Source organism: Saccostrea echinata, unplaced genomic scaffold (genome assembly GCF_033153115.1).
Source record: "Saccostrea echinata isolate AGI-Se365-2 ecotype Australia unplaced genomic scaffold, CSIRO_AGI_Sech_v1 ptg000054l, whole genome shotgun sequence".
Lineage (NCBI taxonomy): Eukaryota > Metazoa > Mollusca > Bivalvia > Ostreida > Ostreidae > Saccostrea > Saccostrea echinata.
In genome coordinates, this window is record NW_026889803.1 from 62,565,426 (window position 1) to 62,585,543 (window position 20,118).

Here is a 20,118-nt window from a genome sequence, read left to right on the forward strand (position 1 = left end):
AGCATGACCCTTTGGACTCTAGTGGCTTTAAGTTTATTTAAATTTTAAGAAGAAGAAAATTTCGAATGAGAAAAATGAACCTACATGTACCTACTCGTATATTTCAATACCTTTTGAGAATTTAAATTCAATTTTGCTAAGGGTTATCGACAAAATACACATGTATTGAACGCCACAAAATATAAAGATTCCCCAACCCTACTCCTTCAACCATTTAAGAAAGGAAAGAAGCAGGTCAGATCATTCTGTAGGAATGATAAAACACGGTTTCCTCTTCCTATTTCTCCAGTGAAAGCTGACAAAGTATGAATTATCGATTAAAGTTTAAGTAAACAAAGTTTCTAAATGCTTGTCTGCTTCACCTTACAAATGCATGTTTATTTTGCTAGCGTTTTAAATCATTTCACGTCTTTGCCATTTATATTTGCGTTGTTACCGATGGGCGGATCCAGAAAAGCCTAAAAAAAGTCTCAAAAAGTGTGTTAAAGATGAACCCCAACTAATTATTTTTAAACACACACACACACACACAGAGAGAGAGAGAGAGAGAGAGAGAGAGAGAGAGAGAGAGAGAGAGTCAGATTTTATGGTTAATAAGAGCAATTGCTGAAGTGAATGCATTTACTTAAGTTTTAGTGCTGTCTATAAACTTCAATGGGGCTAAAAATAGTTTTAGGATCTCTAAGACACTAGGAGTTCATTTCAAAAAAATTCTTCTTTTTTCCCATTGCTTAAAAACAATTGAAGTACGTAATGTATGTAGAGACAGATCATATACTTTGAAGTGTATTCTTATTAAATATTATTTTAATTATTAGATATTTTGATATATTATTAGATATTATTATTCTTATTAGATCTACAAGAATCGAGAAATTGGTAAAACACCACTGGTGCTTGGATGTATATTGGGAATTTTAGTGATATTCAATACACTAAAGTGATTTATATTTGAAAAGCGAGTCTGTGAAAAAGTGATTCAGACCCTAAATCTTGTGATTATATTAGAAAGATGTTATTTTATGTTATTAGTACACGTGATATGTAAAAACTTGATATTCATATTCGAAAACTTGTTACATATGCAAAAACTTGTGGTTTATATTCGATAATCTTGCGATTTATATGCGACATCTTGTGATTAATGTTCGAAAAATTTGCAATTTTGATGTTGTTTTTTTTAATTTTGATGTTTTACTGACTATAGACGATAAAGGCCAGTTAACAACTAAATTGTATGACAAACGAAATGAGATGACTTTACCTTTTCCATCCATCTATGTAATAATATTTCACTATCACCTGCTTATGGTGTTTATATCTCCCAACTTATTCGCTACCCAAGAGCTTGCTCTGAGTACGATCAATTTTTAAAGCGAGACAAGATACTCACTGATAAGTTGATGTTTCAGGGATTTCAACGGCTTCGTTCAAAGTGAGCATTTTATGGTCGTTATAATGACCTTGTTAGCAAATATAACCTATAATTAGGTCATATTTTGACTTGTTTCATACCAACTGTTAGGCCTTTGTTTTTTGTACTGATTTGACTACGGATAGATCCGTCTACCTGATCAACACATAGGGCACACGGCGGTTGTGACCGATCAACAAGGGATGCTTACTCCTCCTAGGCACCTGATCCCACCTCTGGAATTTCCAGGGGTCCATGTTTTATGCCCTCTTCATGCATTTGTATTGTTTATGGATTTTTTGAGATCGATCACTGTTCATTATTTGTACATTTTACACTATTTATATCACAGGCATTAAATATTATTTTTTTTTCCACAAAAATTATAGACCTTACCTGATAAATAGAATTAGTTTTTTTAAGCATATGTTAGCAAAGATTACCAATATTCTTCATTTAATAATTTAGATTACTTTTTTTTACAGTCATCTGGGTTAAAGATAGACTGTCCGAAAAAAGAAAATCAAGTCAAGTTTGTCATCATCAAGATAAAAGTAGATTTGGGATTCATAACCTTCACTCCTGATATAATTTTTTTGTACTGAATTAAAATTTTGCGTGATATAAATTACAGAACCATTTTGCAAAAATTATTCATCGATCCAACAATGGAATCGACGGATACTTACACCTATTAGTCATGTCTCCATTGTAAAAACTCTCATTTCGCCAAAACAAACTCAGTTATTTATTCCTCTTCCTACACCAAGCTATGACAAAATTGCTTCCATGTGTAAAAACCTTCCTGAATTTATATAGAATTAAAGTATGATAAGGTTAAATGACGTACAGTTATTCAAGATCATTTATTTGGAAGATTAAAGATGGTAAATGAAATGTGAAGATAACGAACAGTTATCATACTCAAAAGTAAATTTAAACAAAACAAATTGTGAGCAGAGTTAAACACAGACGTCTGACAAGAGAGGTGGGATCAGGTGTCATGGAGGAGTATGCATCCCTTGTCGACCGGTCACAACCGCCGTGTGCTCCTTGTCATGGGGAGCGCAATGCCTATTTGTGCAACAGACATGAAGGTGAAAAATTGAATCTTAATTATAACAAAATGTTCTTTGTTATTTCATTTAAAATCAGTATACTTAATGTAAAATCTCCACAATTTGCAAAAATCTCGCTAAGATTGAAATTATTTGCCTATGAAATAGCATACACACAAAAGATTGCAAAAAGGATCATTTTCTCTTACTATAACACAATTTTTTTTCATTATGAGTGGGTCTTTGCTCCATATTTTTCAAAGTTTATCCTCAAAGTTTGCGAAAAAATATACATTTTTTGGTCAACAAAAACATTGAGCAAAGACCCACTATATCTTAAAAACACACTTTTATGACACAACATTCGCATCTTTTCGAGAAATACTTGAAGTCCATTTAGTCAAGGGTCATAGCATAAACATGATTTAAATGACACAAGTAATCAAGAGTTGTGTAGGGTAGTGGTTAGCGTGTTAGTCTCAGAGGAAATTGATACTCAGTATTTTTATTGCTTGGGGTTCGAACCCCACGAATACCACATTTTTTTTTTTTATAACAGAATAATTTTTGCAGAGAAAATTTTCCTCAGAAAGGTTTTGTTTTCAAGAATGAGAACTTTACTCTAAATAATAAATTCACAAATTGATTAGGATTTTTTTTTTATCTGAAGCTATAGTCATTCTGTGCGCCTTGTTCACTCATCTCCTTTATAAATACAACTGATATAATTTCTCCAGAAATTTCAAGTGAAATCTAGAGTTGTCTCCCAGTTGGAGTGATAGAGTAAGTATATAAAACGTTTTCTTTCAAGGCTTCGTCTGATCATCTGTACAGTGGCTACAACACGGTACCATAGGATCCTCAATGTAGGCTCTTTTCTTATAGAAAACCTACATAAAGTCTAAGGACTTTTGAAAGATTTATAGTTATATAACATGTGTTTGCTAGCTGTGACTTCATTTTATCTTATTGGAGGAAACTGAATTTACAAATATACAGAACCATTTCCAATAGAGTTGGATTCGATTTAAAAACTTTAAAAAAAATGAATTACCACTTACTAAATCACTTACTAAACATTGAAAGCCACAAAATATTGTATACTTAGCAATGCATCGTTTCATGTTGATTACAATTCTATCTGTCTATCCATCCATCCATCTCTCTCTCTCTATATATATCTATCAACTGGTTTTCTAAGCCATTTGAACATGAAATAAAACCCTGAGAGATGTAGATTTATTCACAACTGAAAGCTGGTTTAATTGAAATCAATGGATTTAGTGTAAAGTATGTTGGAGTTTATGCAAGACAATGAATATTATTGAAAATAGTTAAACAGTGTACATTTTTCAATATCATGACTTTAATTTTGATAATTAGCTTATGAAAATGGTTACTATTTTAGTGTGCAAGTGGGTGTAGAGAAGGGTGTGTGAGTGCCAAAAACAAAGTCGATTGTATTGTTGCTTAGAAATTTATAAATATATATTTCATGCATGTTTATTATTCACTTAATTTTCAGTCCACACCTATTAAAAACTATACACTGTTGATTAGCCGATGTGTTATATATTTTCTATGGGGAGAAAAGAGGGGAAGAGAACCAGTAAGTTTGTTCACTTACTAGAAAAACACCTCTAGAATGTATGCTCTCTCTCTCTCTCTCAAACTGGAGAATGGATCAAACCCCTCTACATTTGTATATATGCTTAAATGGTAGCGATTTCTATTGAAATATGAAAAAATGTGGAGACTAAACACAAAAGACCAAAAAAAATCAAACAGCAGAAAATTAAACGCTAAGCATTTGAAATGCTTGTTAGATGACAAAATTGGGCATTCCACCCACCATAAAGGAATAAAAGCCTGGTTTGAAGTGATTTAAATTTCTGGCCTAAACTCTTCTATGCAGATAACGCAACTACCTTGTTTAAACAGGTAACTGATAACACATAATGCATTCCATAGACCACAGTCATGGCTAAACAAGGATACGATTAATGTTATCGGAAATACTTTTATCACGTTTAAGAAATTCATTCTAAAAAAAACAAAGTTTAAAATTATGTGATGCCTTTATTTCTTCAACTTATTCCTACAACTGAGATTTTGTTGGATATTTAAGAACCAGTGAGTCAAGGAGAAAACAAAAGAATAAACAAAATGGCGGCCTTTATGAGGCTTGCCTTGGGTGTTCTCTTGTGTACTCAGGATATTTTGATGACAAACATCATGGAACTGAAAATATCAAACAACGCGAGGAAAGGAGACATTATTACAAAGTGTGGCTGTTCTAATCAGGAGTGCTTAATTAAACCATCCTCAAACTCAGACAACGGTTTCGAAATTTCAAATTCGGGAAATATTATTTTGAGCAAAGATGCCGAACTTTTGAGAGGATTAACATATCCGGTGTCAGTTCTCACGAAAAATAACTGTTACGACAATATGTTTGAGGAACAAAACTATGTTTTCCATATTGTTGATTCCACGTATTCAGCATCTAGTCATCTATTCCACAGCTCAATCATGCTTGGATTCCCAGCTTTTTTGGGAACTGTTTCAAGTTTTGATCTTTCCCAAAGCAGCAAAGATCAAATCCAGTCATTTCAATTGTCAGGACCACTGTCTGACCATTTCAAAATAGAAGTTAAGAGAAATGAAGTATATTTAGTCAAAGAACAAAGCTTTTTAATGGGAGAGAGTTCTAAAACATTCTTGTTTGTTTTAGAAGTTAAAGGCAAATACCACAGTCAATATAATAATATAGAAGTTTATATAGGTGATGATTTGGAGGGCTCAGAATACTTCCAGGTGATTCAGCTTCAACAAGAATCTCATTCTGTCGTCAAACGACAAAGCTCAACAGCTATACCAAAGAGTTTCTCAGTGTATGAAAACACTACAGGAACCTTGTTCAATGTCTTAGATAACCAACCCCCCAACAGTGGCTTGTCTTTTGAAATAACAGGAGCACTACCACAAAACATATTCCAGATTGATGCAGAGGGGAACGTTACATTGGGTGACGGGTTTTCTTTGGATTATGACAGGGGGCATCGATCTTTCAATATCAGCATTGAGGTCAAAGGAGTCCAGGGAGGTCAAGGTATAACAGTCCTCTAAAACTCAGTGAATTGATTTACAATTTGTTAAATTTTGCCAAAACAATTCAAAACTATGATAAAAAGATCCAGCATTTTGTAAAAAATAATAAATATAATACCATGCTCTGAAAATACTATGACAATTTGAAGATTATTCTTTTCAAAAGATTCGAAAATGAAACTAGGTTTTGAATTCTAGGTGTTTAAACACACTTGATAAGGTCTTGTTTGGTTCTCGTCCCTCTGTTCCCAGGAAGCCAGCATTATTGGCCTGTTTACGAACTTTTGAGAGGACAGCAATCTGTCAATACAACACAGTATCAACATTGTCAAACAAAATATCACAGTAATTCTGGAAGTGCAATGTTTGGAAATTAGATTTTCATTGATATCTAATTATATAAACTATGATTTTACATAAAATTGCACAGTCAAGATCTTATTTTATTTCCAATTCCAAATATTGCACATTTTATTGTGTAATATTTAGAAATAAGACCGTTACTGTGTAATTTTTCTCCAAAAATTTAATCAGACTTCAAGTCATAATTCAGCCCTGCAAATATATATGAATTAACAATTATCTTATTCTATGATATAACGTTTAAAATTCCTTGAATAGAAATAATGAGATCGAGAAGAAGCCGTAAAAAATTCTTCAAATATATGAGTATATTGCATTTATTTTGACACTTAAAGAACAGATGTATATTTTTAAATATCCACTTAACAATGAAAAACAAAACATCTTTGATGTCTAATTACTTGAGGGACAAGATTTTATCAAAGAATTTAAATGGCATGTCTCGTTGTACACAAATGTATGTGGCTTACTGGTTAGTCAGAGTAAGCGATACACTGGGAATATGGTGGTGTCTATGTTTTCTGTCTTTTTTTGCTATATTTTTGCAATGAATTTGGCATTTGTTGACTTTCTTAAAGATTACGAACTTTGCTTCAGAAACTGTTTTCAGAATTTATTTGTTCATTTGTCATCAATGAAATAGGCATATTCCCCGAAACCCATCAAGCTGTAAAGATAATCTTTACATAAAGCAATATTAGCTTTTTCAACACTCTTCAAATTAATAATGGTGCACACTGGGAAAAACCTTGCAATAATATAAATGTATTAGTGTGAGAAGACAAAACTGCCCAAATTTATGGCTTGAGATAAATATGTAAATATTATTAAAGTTTGAAATTTTGAAAACAAGAAGTAGAATTGAATACTGTATATGTGGAATTTTTAGTGAGACGCAAATCAATCAATTTTTCCTTTTAAAAAACCAAACCAAACACTGTATCTAATTTTAGTGAGAAGTAATTTTAGCAATTTTGTGATCTTTGTGATTGTAACAGTGACCTCAAATGGATGGTAATATGAATTGTTAACGATACTTTAATTTTAGATATCAAAACACCCTCGCTAAAAATGCCAAAATTGAATCCTCACTAAAACTTCTGCGTTTAAATATTATAACATCATACATCCATGCTTTTGTAATGAAAAAAAATCTTACATTTTTTGAAAAAAAAAGACCTACTTGTAGTAATATAAGAAGGTTTAAAAGCAAATTCTCTCTCTCTCTCTCTCTCTCTCTGAGACTCTTTTCCTATTTTATAGTCAGTAACTATTTGGTGAACCTTTTCTTGTTTTATAGTCAGTAACTATTTGGTGGACTTTTTCGTGTTTTATAGTCAGTAACTATTTGGTGAACCTTTTCTTGTTTTATAGTCAGTAACTATTTGGTGGACCTTTTCGTGTTTTATAACCAGTAACTATTTGGTGGACCTTTTCGTGTTTTATAGCCAGTAACTATTTGGTGAACTTTTCGTGTTTTATAGTCAGTAACTATTTGGTGAACTTTTCGTGTTTTATAGCCAGTAACTATTTGGTGAACTCTTCGTGTTTTATATTCAGTAACTATTTGGTGATCCCTTTCTTGTTTTATAGCAAGTAACTATTTGGTGAACTTTTCGTGTTTTACAGTCAGTAACTATTTGGTGAACCTTTTCTTGTTTTATAGTCAGTAACTATTTGGTGAACTTTTCGTGTTTTATAGTCAGTAACTATTTCGTGAACCTTTTCGTGTTTTATAGTCAGTAACTATTTGGTGAACTTTTCTTGTTTTATAGTCAGTAACTATTTCATGAACCTTTTCGTGTTTTATAGCCAGTAACTATTTGGTGAACTCTTCGTATTTTATAGTCAGAACTATTTGGTGAACTTTTTCTTGTTTTATAGCCAGTAACTATTTGGTGAACCTTTTCTTATTTCATAGTCAGTAACTATTGGTGAACCTTTTTTTGTTTTATAGTCAGTAACTATTTGGTGAACCTTTTCTTGTTTTATAGTCAGTAACTATTTGGTGAACTTTTCGTGCTTTATAGTCAGTAACTATTTGGTGAACTTTTCGTGTTTTATAGTCAGTAATTATTTGGTGAAGCTTTTCTTGTTTTATAGTCAGTAATTATTTGGTGAACCTGGTAGTCTTGGACAGCAATGACGAGAGCCCCACCTTTTTAAACCAGCCCCACCCCTTTCAGTCCACCGTCCGGAGTAACATGCCAACAGGGACCGTGGTCTACTCGTTGTCCGCCTCAGACCCAGACACGGGGAGCAACCTACGCTTCTACATCAACGGTATGAAAAAGATTATTGTAAAACTAATATTTTTAAAGTTATGATCTTGGTTTATGTAGATTTTTCAGGGAATAAGAATATTGTAATATAAAACTAGTTTTATAATCAGTTAGATATTAGGGATATGTAATAAATTTGTCACTGGTCTTTCTATTGTTTTCAAGACAATTATATTGTTCATATTTCAACTGTATATGCAAACAACTACAATATAATATAAAGTCGTGTTCATCAAATTGTTTGCATCTTTACAAATTCGAATGCATAGAGGATTGTTGAACATTATTAGATTGATATTATACTCTGATCGGGTGTGACTAAAATTCTTCATTGTTCGTTTACTCATGCGACACATTGCAGATATAAAACGTCGATAATCTAGCCGTTTTATTTCGGATATAAATATTCAATATGTAACATGGATAAAAATATAAAATTAATCAAAATTTTAAATGTGTTTAAACAAACACACAGAGTCTTTATAATTCCAAATGCAACTTTTAAAAGGAAAAATGATATAAAATTCCAAAGTCAAATCTAGTTCCGCAAAAGTACATGTATTTCAATTTTTTCAAGCAGGAAACACATCATTAAATTAACTCTAAATATTTGAAATTTTAACCGTATGGAAAAAGAGAAAATTATAGATTTTTTCCAATTAATTAATTTGCCTGAAAGGAAACCGTAAATTATTATTTTACTTGTAATAAATGTTACAAACTTAACAGTCTGCTTCAGGAAGAAATAAGAGGGTGTGCGTATTCCAAGATAGTTGCAGAGCTTTGCAAATATTGAAAATATTAAAGCAGACTCCCGCTTCTTTCTATTAGTACTTTATCTTAAAAGTAGCGTTAGGGAGAAAACGTTTTCATATGCATATACTTTTTTGTAATTTTTGTGAATTTTGCATTAACGATTTGTTTAAAATATCACAAGCATTTACGGTTCCATTGTAGAATAAAATAGAAATCAAATAATACTGTTTCAGTAAATACAGAAAAACACTCTTACAATGAGGTGATTTCATTGCCTGAAGTTTTAAAACGTATTACGAAATGATCACAACGAATTAAGTTTATAAATAATCACCCTAAGCACTTCGTTACAAGCGTGATTTACGGCAGTTTTATTTATTCGGTAATAAACATGAGTAATCAAACATAACAAAGCTCACCTAGACGAATGTTATCTAGAACACGAAGTAAGTCAAAGATTCACACCAAAATAATGCATCCCTAGATGCATACAAGTTGGTCAATTTAGGGCTTATAGCTATTTGGGAATGTACTTGCTCCAAATATTTTAACCTAACCACTTATTAAGTCATCCGGAAAATGTACGTAGATCCAGCATCCTAAGTGAATTTCGTAGATGTATCACCCGTGCAAGTTTGGTCCAAGTAGGGCTTATAGTTACAAAGAAATGGATGTGCTACAAAACCTTTAACCGAAAATGTAGGTTAGATCCAAGATTTCGAAGCACTTGTGGTAGTGTGCATACCTACTGAGTATATACATCATCCGTCTAAGCTTGTTCACCAGAGTCTTCTATTTGACTTGGGAAATGACTTGTTCAACAAACGTTATTCTGGTCATTCATCCCGAAAATGTCGGTCAGATCCAGCATCTAAAGCAAGTTTGCTAGGGTATATCCTTATAAATATGCTCATTTCATGCGAGCTTGGTAAAGGTAGAACCTATAGTTACTTAAGAATGGACTTGCTCCAAAAACTTTAACATGGTCATTCATCCAGAAAATGTAGGTCAGATCCAGTCCCTTGATGCATCATCCATGCAAGTTAGGTCACCACAGGGCTTATAGTTACTTGGGAATGGACTTACTCCAAAAACTATAAGGTCACTTATTTGGAAAATATAGGTCAGGTTTAGCATCCGAAGCATATCTGGTAGTGTACATCCCTAAATGCATCATCCATGCAAGTTTTGTCACCATAGAGATTGTAGTCATTTGAGAATGGACTTACTCCAAAAACTTTAACCTGGTCACTTATCCGGAAAATGTAGGTCAAGTCCAGCATCCGAATCAAGTCTGTTGTGTACATCCCTAGATACATCATCCATGCAAATTTGGTCCAGGTAGGATTTATACCAGTTCTTACTTGGGGATGGACTTCGTTGAGGGGAGCTAAAAATGCACGTTATTTAGTATTTCTTTCAACTCACACAGTTTGAGATGTATTAATTGTTTCTAATTGCTTTAGGTTCTGTTGGTTTTGCTGTTGATGAGAATACAGGAAATATTACCACAACAAGGCTCTTCAATGGCCCCAATGACACAAATGGTAACGATTACGTAATCAATGCCTATGTGTCAGACATTGCTGCCCCAATTCTGCAGACGACAGTTGCAATGGTAACGATCAGGCTTGGTCTGAGGGGACCTCAGTTTTTCTCCCAGTCATACACAGCAAACATTCGAGATGATAACGATATAAACCAAATGTAAGCATATTGTCCGTTAGAATGTATATTTAGGTAAAGCAACGCAATAACCTTTGGATCAATAAAATCAGACTTATAGCAGTAGAGGGTATGAAATCTAAAACGAAATTGAAAGAATTTGTACATATGTTTTTAAGCTTTCCAATTTTGGATCAAAATGGCGAACCTTCCTCAGTAAAGAGTCTGAACTTCCAAGCAGATCTGAATGGCAATACGACCTATTCGGTGTACAGCGGTGTAACGACCATCTCCGATAAATTTGCCATCTCAGCTGATGGACAGCTAAGAGTCCTGAAGAAGCTGCTTTTGGGTGCGGATGCACCAGTTTATACCCTCTTCATTCAGGCACAGGATTCCTTTTCTGGATTATCAACAAAAGTCAACGTAAATATACCCTTTGGTGTCAAAAAAGAAATTGTACTGTATACTTAGGATATAATTGTTGTCAAGCTGTTCGAGTATAAAGATCATTCATCATTTACAATTCAATCCTTGACACCCCCCCCCCCCTAAAAAAAAGAAAGAAAGATTTTCTACAGTATTTGATAGAGTAACTTTCTGATGTTCTAAATGTACAAACGTCCCTTGTTGAAGTACAGTGCCTTTTATTTCCCCTTTTCTAGCTGACAGTAAATTTGCTGAAGAACTATAAACCAATGCTGACATTGCCAGTGTACACTGCCACAGTTCCAGAAAATCTTAAAATCAACGATACCATTCTCACAGGTAACAGGCTACTTCAAGCTCCAAACAGTAAATTTTACACTTTTGCAGTTTAGCATGTTTATCAATGTTTTCATCCATGATTATCAGAGCATTACAACTTCCTATTTTCAGTGGAGACTATTGCTTCCGACAACATGCAACAATTTAACTATAGCGTGGACTCCCCTGTGTTTTGGGTACAAAACTTGAATGGCAAGGGCATCATCAGAGTGAATAGGTTTGTTCCCATAATTATTAAATTTAATTTGAGATCTTATTGAAATCACACTGCTTTTGTTACTCCAATCATGGTCATGACTATTGTTCTGTCACTTGAATATGGCTGTTCATTGTAGACATCTGGATTATGAGGCAGTGAGTGATGCTTTCTACCAGGATCACTCCTACACATTTCACGTGACTGTAGACGGGTACAACATGACGTCATTAGTTATTGTGTACCTTCAGAACGTAAATGATGAGGTGCCCGTTTTCACCAGCAGCACAGAGAGCACAATACAAGACACAATCGACTATGGACGTATTGTGATGAATGTCAAGGCCATCGACAAAGACGGAGATGGAGTTACCTACCGTTTTCTAGGTTACACGATAGAAGAATTTTTTAAAGCTTCTTTAATTTTCCATTTAAAATATTTTCATTAACTGATTGTCTTTGTATCCGCAGATCCCAGTACAATATTTGCTATTGACCGAAATTCCGGACAGATTACCATAACAAGACCCGGAAATCAAATTCCTGCTGACGTAGACTCTTATAAGTTAACTGTAATCGCGAAGGATGATGGTAGTTGTTGTAATGGCGGCACAAGCTCTATTCACTCGGAAACACAAGAAATCACCATTAACATTGTAGACAGTAAAAATTATAAGCCCCAATTTGCAGAATGTAGTTCATATTACAATGCCTCCATATTAGAGGAAGAACCGGTGGGAACGTATGTTTTAACGGTATGTACACGAGGATACTAGTACTTTGTTATAACACAGTCAATGGTGTATACAATTAATTATGTATTTCTATTAGGGATGGCAATCGATTACAGAATTGTTAATCGGTTAACCGCAAGATGTTCCGACCGCTTAACCGGTTAATCGTATCAAAATGCACGTTTTCTTGACAATTGTTTTTCAAGTAGCTCTGTCCATATACACAAATAGACCTAAATAATACGATAGAAGTTAAAACTCTCCATTAGTCTTGATTCTGGATCAGAAAATTTCCAGAGCAGATGTCACAGAAGTTCTTTCTGCATTTTCACTACGAAAATCAAAACTACATGTGAACTCTATAGTCCTTGATTTACAATGTTTGTTTAATGAATAAATTGGATTGAAAACTGAAATCGACAAACACACCAATTCACAGTGCTCAATTATTCATTATTATCATCACTAAAGAATTACGTGACAGTCAGTAACTACATGGTGTTTTCACAGTAATTAACACTACATAAACTGACCAATTACGCAACGATCTCAATCTGGAGATTCATAATTACATGCACGTCAAAATTAGATCCCTTTAATCCTAAATGATCATCCTTTGTGCAGAGATTTCTTTTTTAAAAATAATTTTTTTAAAAAATGTGTTCAATTTAACAAATATTTTATTTTTTCCGATTAACCGATTACAGATTTTCTAATCGATTGCCATCGTTCCGACCGAGTAATCGGTTAACCGGTTACAAATTGCCACCCCCCTAATTTCTATATATGAGGGTTCTTACTCAATAGGTATCTGCGACTGACATAAACAAAGGAGAAAACGGTGTTGTAGACTACACTATTCTTAGCTTTAGAGACGACTTAACTCAAGATTTTACCATTCAGACAGTCAACAAAACAGGTATTTAATATTACAGTTTTACGTAATTGTCCATACGTTTGATACTTAATTAAATTGAAATGATGTAGGTCAATGTAATTTTTGTTTTTGCTTTAGGGGTGATTCGAAGTAACGTAAAATTCGACCGCGAGACTCTAAATGACATTTTAAAGGTCACAGTCATTGCCACGGATCACGGACAACCTCCTCTCAGCAGCGAGTGTTCGTTTATAGTCAACGTTGTAGATATAAATGATAATTCTCCAGCGTTTTTGTCGGGAGAAAACGTAGATGGCTGCAATAGACGCGATGAAGGTGTTGTATCACGTGACTCCTCAAAAGGCAATGTAGCCCTGAATATAAGAGCGTTCGATGTGGACTCTGGAGATAATGCTCAGATAGATTACTCTATACTAGACAGTCCAGGAAACTACTTTGATATTACATCCAATACAGGGATGATCTTTGTAAACCAAAGTCTTTCTGATGCAGTGAGTCAATACAATACTTTCAATGAGCTTTTATTGTTTTTGGCAATTTGTAATCCAGAGGACAATTTCATATTGAAATGATTCTTTGATTTATATTTGGAAAAGAAATGAATCCAAAATTCTTTTATACTTACGATGTCTTCCTACTATTATTGATTTTATTTAGCCTGAAAGAGTTACATTACACGTGTTGGCATCAGATAAGGGTGATCCACCAAATAACTCAACAGCTTATGTAGATATAGTTATAAAGAACTCAACGGTGACAAAGCTATGGCCATCGGACAAAAACAATCCAAATTCATTTATCAATGACAACACTAGAACAGACGCTCTTATTACCACTGTGTCATTTGGGAACGTTCTAACAGGCGCAAAACTTATTGTGAAATGCCAGTCTTCCGATCAAGCCAACAAATTCAAAATAGAAATATCGGCCAATAACAGGGATATCATCCTGCATGCTGCAGGTGATTTTGATGACGAAAAGGATACCAAAGTAGCACAGATAAGAGTATATACGGTAAGACACTATCAAAAGGATGCCATAGCACAGATTAGTCTTCATGTAGATGAAAAGAAAAACAAAGTAGCACAAATAAGAGTAAATACGGTAAGACTTATTAAAAGGACACAATAGAGGCACAGACTAGAATCTACAAATTTGTTAAACTAATGAATAGGATATCAAAAGAATCACAGATTGAAACTAAGAAAGGGTAAGCTATATACTTGTATTTCAAGAGGGGTCAGGGTTTTTTTTTATTTAAATATTTTTTTAAGATTGAAATAGAGAAATACATGTAGTAAGATTTAAAATTTTAAACATGGATTTACACAATAATTTGGAGAAACTTTGGCTGTTTCAATCAGTGTCAGGGTGAGTTTTCTCGTCATCTATATGGAGTATTTCTTTTCGAAGGGAAGGAAAAAAAGTTTTTTTTAAGCCAATTTGTTATTTTCATGTGAAAATAATATTGTGTCATTTTCATTATAAAAATAACATCTGTGGAAGATATCACCTTAATGAATAATTACAGTATTTCACAGTGGCAAATGGAATTAAGGAATACTGTGGAATCACTAATTTTCGTGGGGTTTAATTTTCGTGGAATTCATGCCCTCCACGGACCAATAATTTTCCCTCAAATCAGGAAAATTAGACTCACGAAAATATGTAATTTTACAGTATTTACGGTAAGACTTGTGAAAGATTATACATATAGGGTGATACCAGTGAAAATTCTGCATTCCTTGTTTTATATACATGTTTTTTTGTTCTTGTCGCATATCAGGAGATACCTTATTTGCACATGCACTGCTTTTTATTATAGGGACAGGGAGATAGCCAGTATTATGAAGATTCTTACTTCTTATTTTCCATCAACGACACAAACAACAAAATACCACGATTTGTCAACAGAGAGAACCCGGAAATCGGCAAAATAGAGTTTTCTGTACAGGAAGAACAACCGATAGGAGAGGAGGTCGGCATCCTGCTAGCCCATGACGAGGATAGAACTCCGCCCTTCAATAAGGTTTCCAATACCATAAATTAAAAAAACGATAAATGATAACGACTCAGGTCTTTGTTCTATTGATTCAAACCAGTATTTTAGATATTAACGATTTTTTTCAGGTGACGTATAACACAAAATTTAACGACAGCAGTTTTAAGGTGGATGACGTCAATGGTGTAATAACTACCTTAATCAGATTTGACCGAGAAGACCTCACGTCATCAACTCCAGATTTACAGGTAGTGGCTGTGGACGGGTACCCTTCTTCCATACCTGGGCGAACTAGTCCTAACACAGGTGAGAAACGATTCTAATCCTATCGGGAAAAAATGCCGTGGTACTATTACATGCTACATGAACACTGTTCTGTGTAGAGTGTTATGTAACTTTTTTGTCGTTTTTCATTAGGAAAATTAAATAAAAATGAAATTCTAATATAAGGAATATATGACAGAATAGTCTATAACTTCTTGTATTTTCTAGAGTATGCATTTATAGTTTGTATGTTTTTTTTTTTCGTGTAAATTTCTGTAAAACTCAAAACTTAAATTCAGTAGATCATGATCTGCACCAAGAGATAATTTTCAAAATTGACAAAATTTTAGAAATCTTTTGTGGAAAAGACGGTTTTATGATGTAATATATAAGCAGCATATGTTAAATATTTAATATAGGTTAGTTAATGATATACATACCTTGTCACAGGGTCGGCAGTTGTACAGATTACTATAGAAGACATCAATGATAACCCGCCTTACTTTGCCAATGGTTCCTACTTCTTTACGGTTCCGGAGAACGCTCCGATATCACACTCCGTGGGAAGCATCAAGGCGCTGGATAAAGATGGTAAAAAAAAAAAAACAAATTGTAAAGATGTATATCGTACTGGTCATAATTCATAAATCAGGGAACATTTCTCCATAAAATCATTAAATTTAAAAATTTAAAATTTTTATTAAAAAAATGTACAGTTTTTATTTATTAAGAAGATACACACGCTTGCTTCATTTTACAGTTCCAAAGAGTGGTAAATATTATTTTAATTTTAGACACAATTGACGTCATTTAAGTTTTTAGAACGTTTTTGTCCTTGCAGACGAGAAAACATCGAGATATACAAAATATTCATTGGGAGACTCAAGGTTTTTCGGGGTGGACGAGAATACTGGCAAAATCTTTGTGGCGGGAATACTATTTGGACAAGCGAATAAGGTACCATAGTTACTGCCTTGTACACTACTGCAATTTAACTTAAAAAAAAACCAAATTTATAATACACCAAATGCTGTATAATTTGACTTACCGGTATTTTTACTTATTGACGCCTACTTGCATGCGTTTTGATTCTTTGCCCTCAACGTGAATGTAGTGACATTTTTCGGAATTTGCGAGCTAATCGAGAGCGCAAATATACAGTGATAATTACTGTGGAATCTTAAATGGTTCGAGGAGGACAATGTTCGTGGATTTCGGAGGCTACCATTATCTACGAATTCACAACTATATGTTCATTGAATCTTTCGTATAAACAAGTTATACTTATTTACAAGTAAAAATTTGATTGCCCACAAACATTAACCCCCACGAATGACAGAGCAAATAATTCTTCCCCCACTGCAGTATATAAACATGTGGCTATAGTCCGTGCGATGATGCTGTGAAAATTAAAAAAAAAAATGCCTTTCTCATTATATTTTCATGTACGATTTATTTCCTTAAAACCTGTTTGATAATTTTCAGAATATTTCTATGAGATTTACCGCAGATGACGGAAAATTTTCTGCGTCCGTCGATGTGTATATTGGCGTACTGAAAACTTACAACAGACGACCAGAATTCAATGGAAACTATAACATCAAAAGCATAGTGGCCAACAGAAGCTACAACGAGTCCTTGTTTCAAGTAATTATTTGGATTTTATATCCAGACAATAGATCCAGGCAAATTTTAAATACACAAACAATTTTCCTATCTAGAAAATCGGTGAACGTTTATTAAATACATCTCTCAAAATTATATAATGAAGAGGAGATGTAGAATTAAATGATTAACCTTTAATGATGATTTTTCTAAGGTTAAAGCTAATGACCCAGACTGTGGAAATCCCTGTAATCTGAGATATGAGATCATGGCCTCCGATCCCGTCATATTTCGAATTTTTACAATTGACCACATGACAGGAGAAGTGTCTCTTTTGGCGCCACTAGAGCCAAGACCATACGTTTTCAGTGTAAAAGTAACAGACAGTTCATCAAACAGGAGAAAGAAGCGATCTCTTGCTGCCAAAGATGCCTATACAACTGTTACCATCAACCCAGCAACGTAAAAATTTTATTTTATTTATCACTGCCTAGAACAATATATATACAAACTATGGGTTATTAAATTCTTTGGCTCATAAAATGTCACAGTTTATTTTCTTTAAATACAGTTGTAATGTACACCAAGAAGCAGATGAGGACGGTAGGTGCCAATGTATAGATTACTGTAAGAACAGCGCCCCCTGCTATAACGGGGGCACCTGTCAACTGAACTGTAGCTTGGGGTCGGAGCATGGATATTACTGCCAGTGTCCCCCGGGATTCACTAATTGGGACTGTAGTGGGGTGGTGACTGTGACCTCGGCCACTATAGTAGAAGATACGGATGACAACACTTGGCTGATTGTACTCTTAGTTTGTCTTGCTGTCCGTAAGTTTAATTTCGCCTTTTAGTGCTTTACTGCAGCATTTATTGCACAAGATAATTAATTTTTTGGAAGATGAGCAAGTTACTGTCCAAAACTGTAGAACTGCATATTTTTACATTTTAGTTTATGCATGTATTATATATTTAATATAAATCCTTATTTTCTGTGAATCAGAAACATTTAACACAATGTCTGATATTTTAGTGCTAGTTGTGATTATACTTGTGGTGGCGTTCTTGATCAAGAGGAGGAGGAATTTGGACAAAGATAAGAGTATGCTTGCATATGATAACGAGGATTTTGACATCAGAGAAGACGTGGTGGATTACGATGAGGATGGAGCGGGTTAGCGATAATTCATTTTAAAGTTTCCAATAGATTCTAAATACCTATTCGATTGATCAGTATCTGTTAATACTAAAGGTTCCTACACGTAGGTAAATACTCTAGTGCCAACAATCATTAATTCTAAAAGTAAAGATCGTGTACTCAATGTTACTATTGATAATATGGTGCTTCAAATGTACTTCATTGAGATTTTCAATAATATTTACATTTCTAATTTTCCCTGTAATAACTCTTTGAAAGTTAGGCGAGTTGATTTCTTGATAATAGCATCTGAATGTAAATTTCGCCAAGTGAAAGGTCAGGAACCTAATATGCATGTCAATCATTATCTCTTGCGGCTGTCTTTGTCTGACGTCATTGGGCGGGAACTATTGAAATTAACATGGGAGACCTCGTGTATTCTAAATTTATTAGACAGCATTTAAAAAAATTTTAATTATATTTACAATTTTATTTTATATATAGAATCACTGTCTAGTTTGTTGGGTATGCTAGAGACATCAACGACAGTTGGAAACGTGGGTTTCGCCCGTTATGCAAATTATCCCATGTTTCCAACTATCATTGACAGTGGTGTACCATATAGGCAAAAAGGCTGTAACTTGATGCCCTGGCATATCCAACAAACTAGACAGTGATTCCATAAGAATCCTACATTTCTGTACCCATGTGTATTTCAATACAGGTTTGGTTTCGATTGGTTTAAATCTACACAGCCTCAATACACACCTATACTTATCTGTATATATACGTGTCATTTAATGCACATAATATCATGCACATGCATATAATATCTATGCGCATTTTTCCCCATTACCCACTTGTTTTTCATTACACATCTGTCTTTTGATAAACACTTGTCTTTCGATGTCTTTTGATAAACACTTGTCTTTTGATAAACACCTTATTTTGATAAACACCTGTCCTGTATCTGTGTTCCAGGAGAAGATGACTATGCTGGCTACGATATTACCATGATCAGAAAAGCAGTAACAGTTAGAGACGAAAGTGTACCAAAATCAATGACAATGTCTGACAGACCTGTCACCTGTAAGTTTTCAAAAGTCAAAGACATAGCTTTTATCAGTGGAATTGTTTATCCATTATTATATATACTTATATACTGTTGTAGCAGCAGCACCCAGTAATGGCCACCTACGGGAATTCATTGGAGATCGATTGGAGGATGCTGAGGGTGACAGTGGTGCCCCACCCTATGATACGTTACACGAGTTTATGTATGAGGGGGAGGGAAGCCTGGCAGGGTCTCTCAGCTCAATCAACACATCCTCCAGCGGTGGGGACCAAGACTATGAATATCTACATGAATGGGGACCCAAGTTTGCCAAACTTGCTGATATGTACAACACATATGAAGACTCGGACTAAAGCTTATCAATGAAAACTATCTGCATTTATCTCATCATTCATCACTCATTTGATATCACTAATATACATGTACATTTTCCCATTTTATTTTTTACCTTTACCTAATCATTACAGTAGAAGAAACCATCACATTGATTTTGGGATAACACAGTGCTGAATTTTGTGCCATAATAAGACTTATTGTGTGTGACTTAGTTTCTGAATGACGATAATTATATATCTGTAAATAAGGTGCTGATGAAGATAATTTATAGATTTTTAAAAAAATAAATTTATTGATCTCGCAATGTAAGTTTCTTTGTCTCTGATGCAAGATGTTTTAGTATGTATTATTGTTATTCTTATGTACATATTATTAACCCTTGTCTCTATGGTGACTGAATAAATTTTAAATCATTGTTGAAGTTCTGAACTTATAGCAATCTCTATCAATCTA

At 33.9% G+C, this 20,118-nt stretch overlaps 1 protein-coding gene across 2 annotated transcripts; it reads left to right on the forward strand.

Moving 5' to 3' along the window:
* The first annotated feature begins 4,385 nt into the window (after positions 1–4,385).
* Positions 4,386–20,021, forward strand: LOC133172508 (neural-cadherin-like). 2 transcript variants are annotated; one of them, XM_061307405.1, is made up of 21 exons: positions 4,386–5,584; positions 8,050–8,229; positions 10,451–10,691; positions 10,829–11,075; positions 11,315–11,417; positions 11,529–11,634; positions 11,753–12,000; positions 12,085–12,368; positions 13,155–13,266; positions 13,363–13,736; positions 13,903–14,259; positions 15,071–15,274; positions 15,376–15,553; positions 15,962–16,102; positions 16,353–16,468; positions 16,997–17,158; positions 17,331–17,578; positions 17,688–17,947; positions 18,150–18,290; positions 19,236–19,343; positions 19,429–20,021. In XM_061307405.1, exons 1-21 carry the CDS (start codon positions 4,639–4,641, stop codon positions 19,680–19,682), a joined length of 5,010 nt encoding a protein of 1,669 aa, XP_061163389.1. In that variant the 5' UTR covers positions 4,386–4,638; the 3' UTR covers positions 19,683–20,021. The 2 variants fall into 2 exon arrangements, with proteins under 2 accessions (XP_061163389.1, XP_061163388.1); XM_061307404.1 differs by having other exon boundaries at positions 19,426–20,020.
* Positions 20,022–20,118: the final 97 nt, after the last annotated feature.

Bases quoted from the DNA above. Each gene is read 5' to 3' on its own strand.
- LOC133172508 (XM_061307404.1), top strand. From the start codon at position 4,639: ATGGCGGCCTTTATGAGGCTTGCCTTGGGTGTTCTCTTGTGTACTCAG. The intron at 5,585-8,049 runs GTATAACAGTCC...CTTGTTTTATAG, and splicing joins AGGAGTCCAGGGAGGTCAAG to TCAGTAATTATTTGGTGAAC. The intron at 15,554-15,961 runs GTGAGAAACGAT...ACCTTGTCACAG, and splicing joins GCGAACTAGTCCTAACACAG to GGTCGGCAGTTGTACAGATT.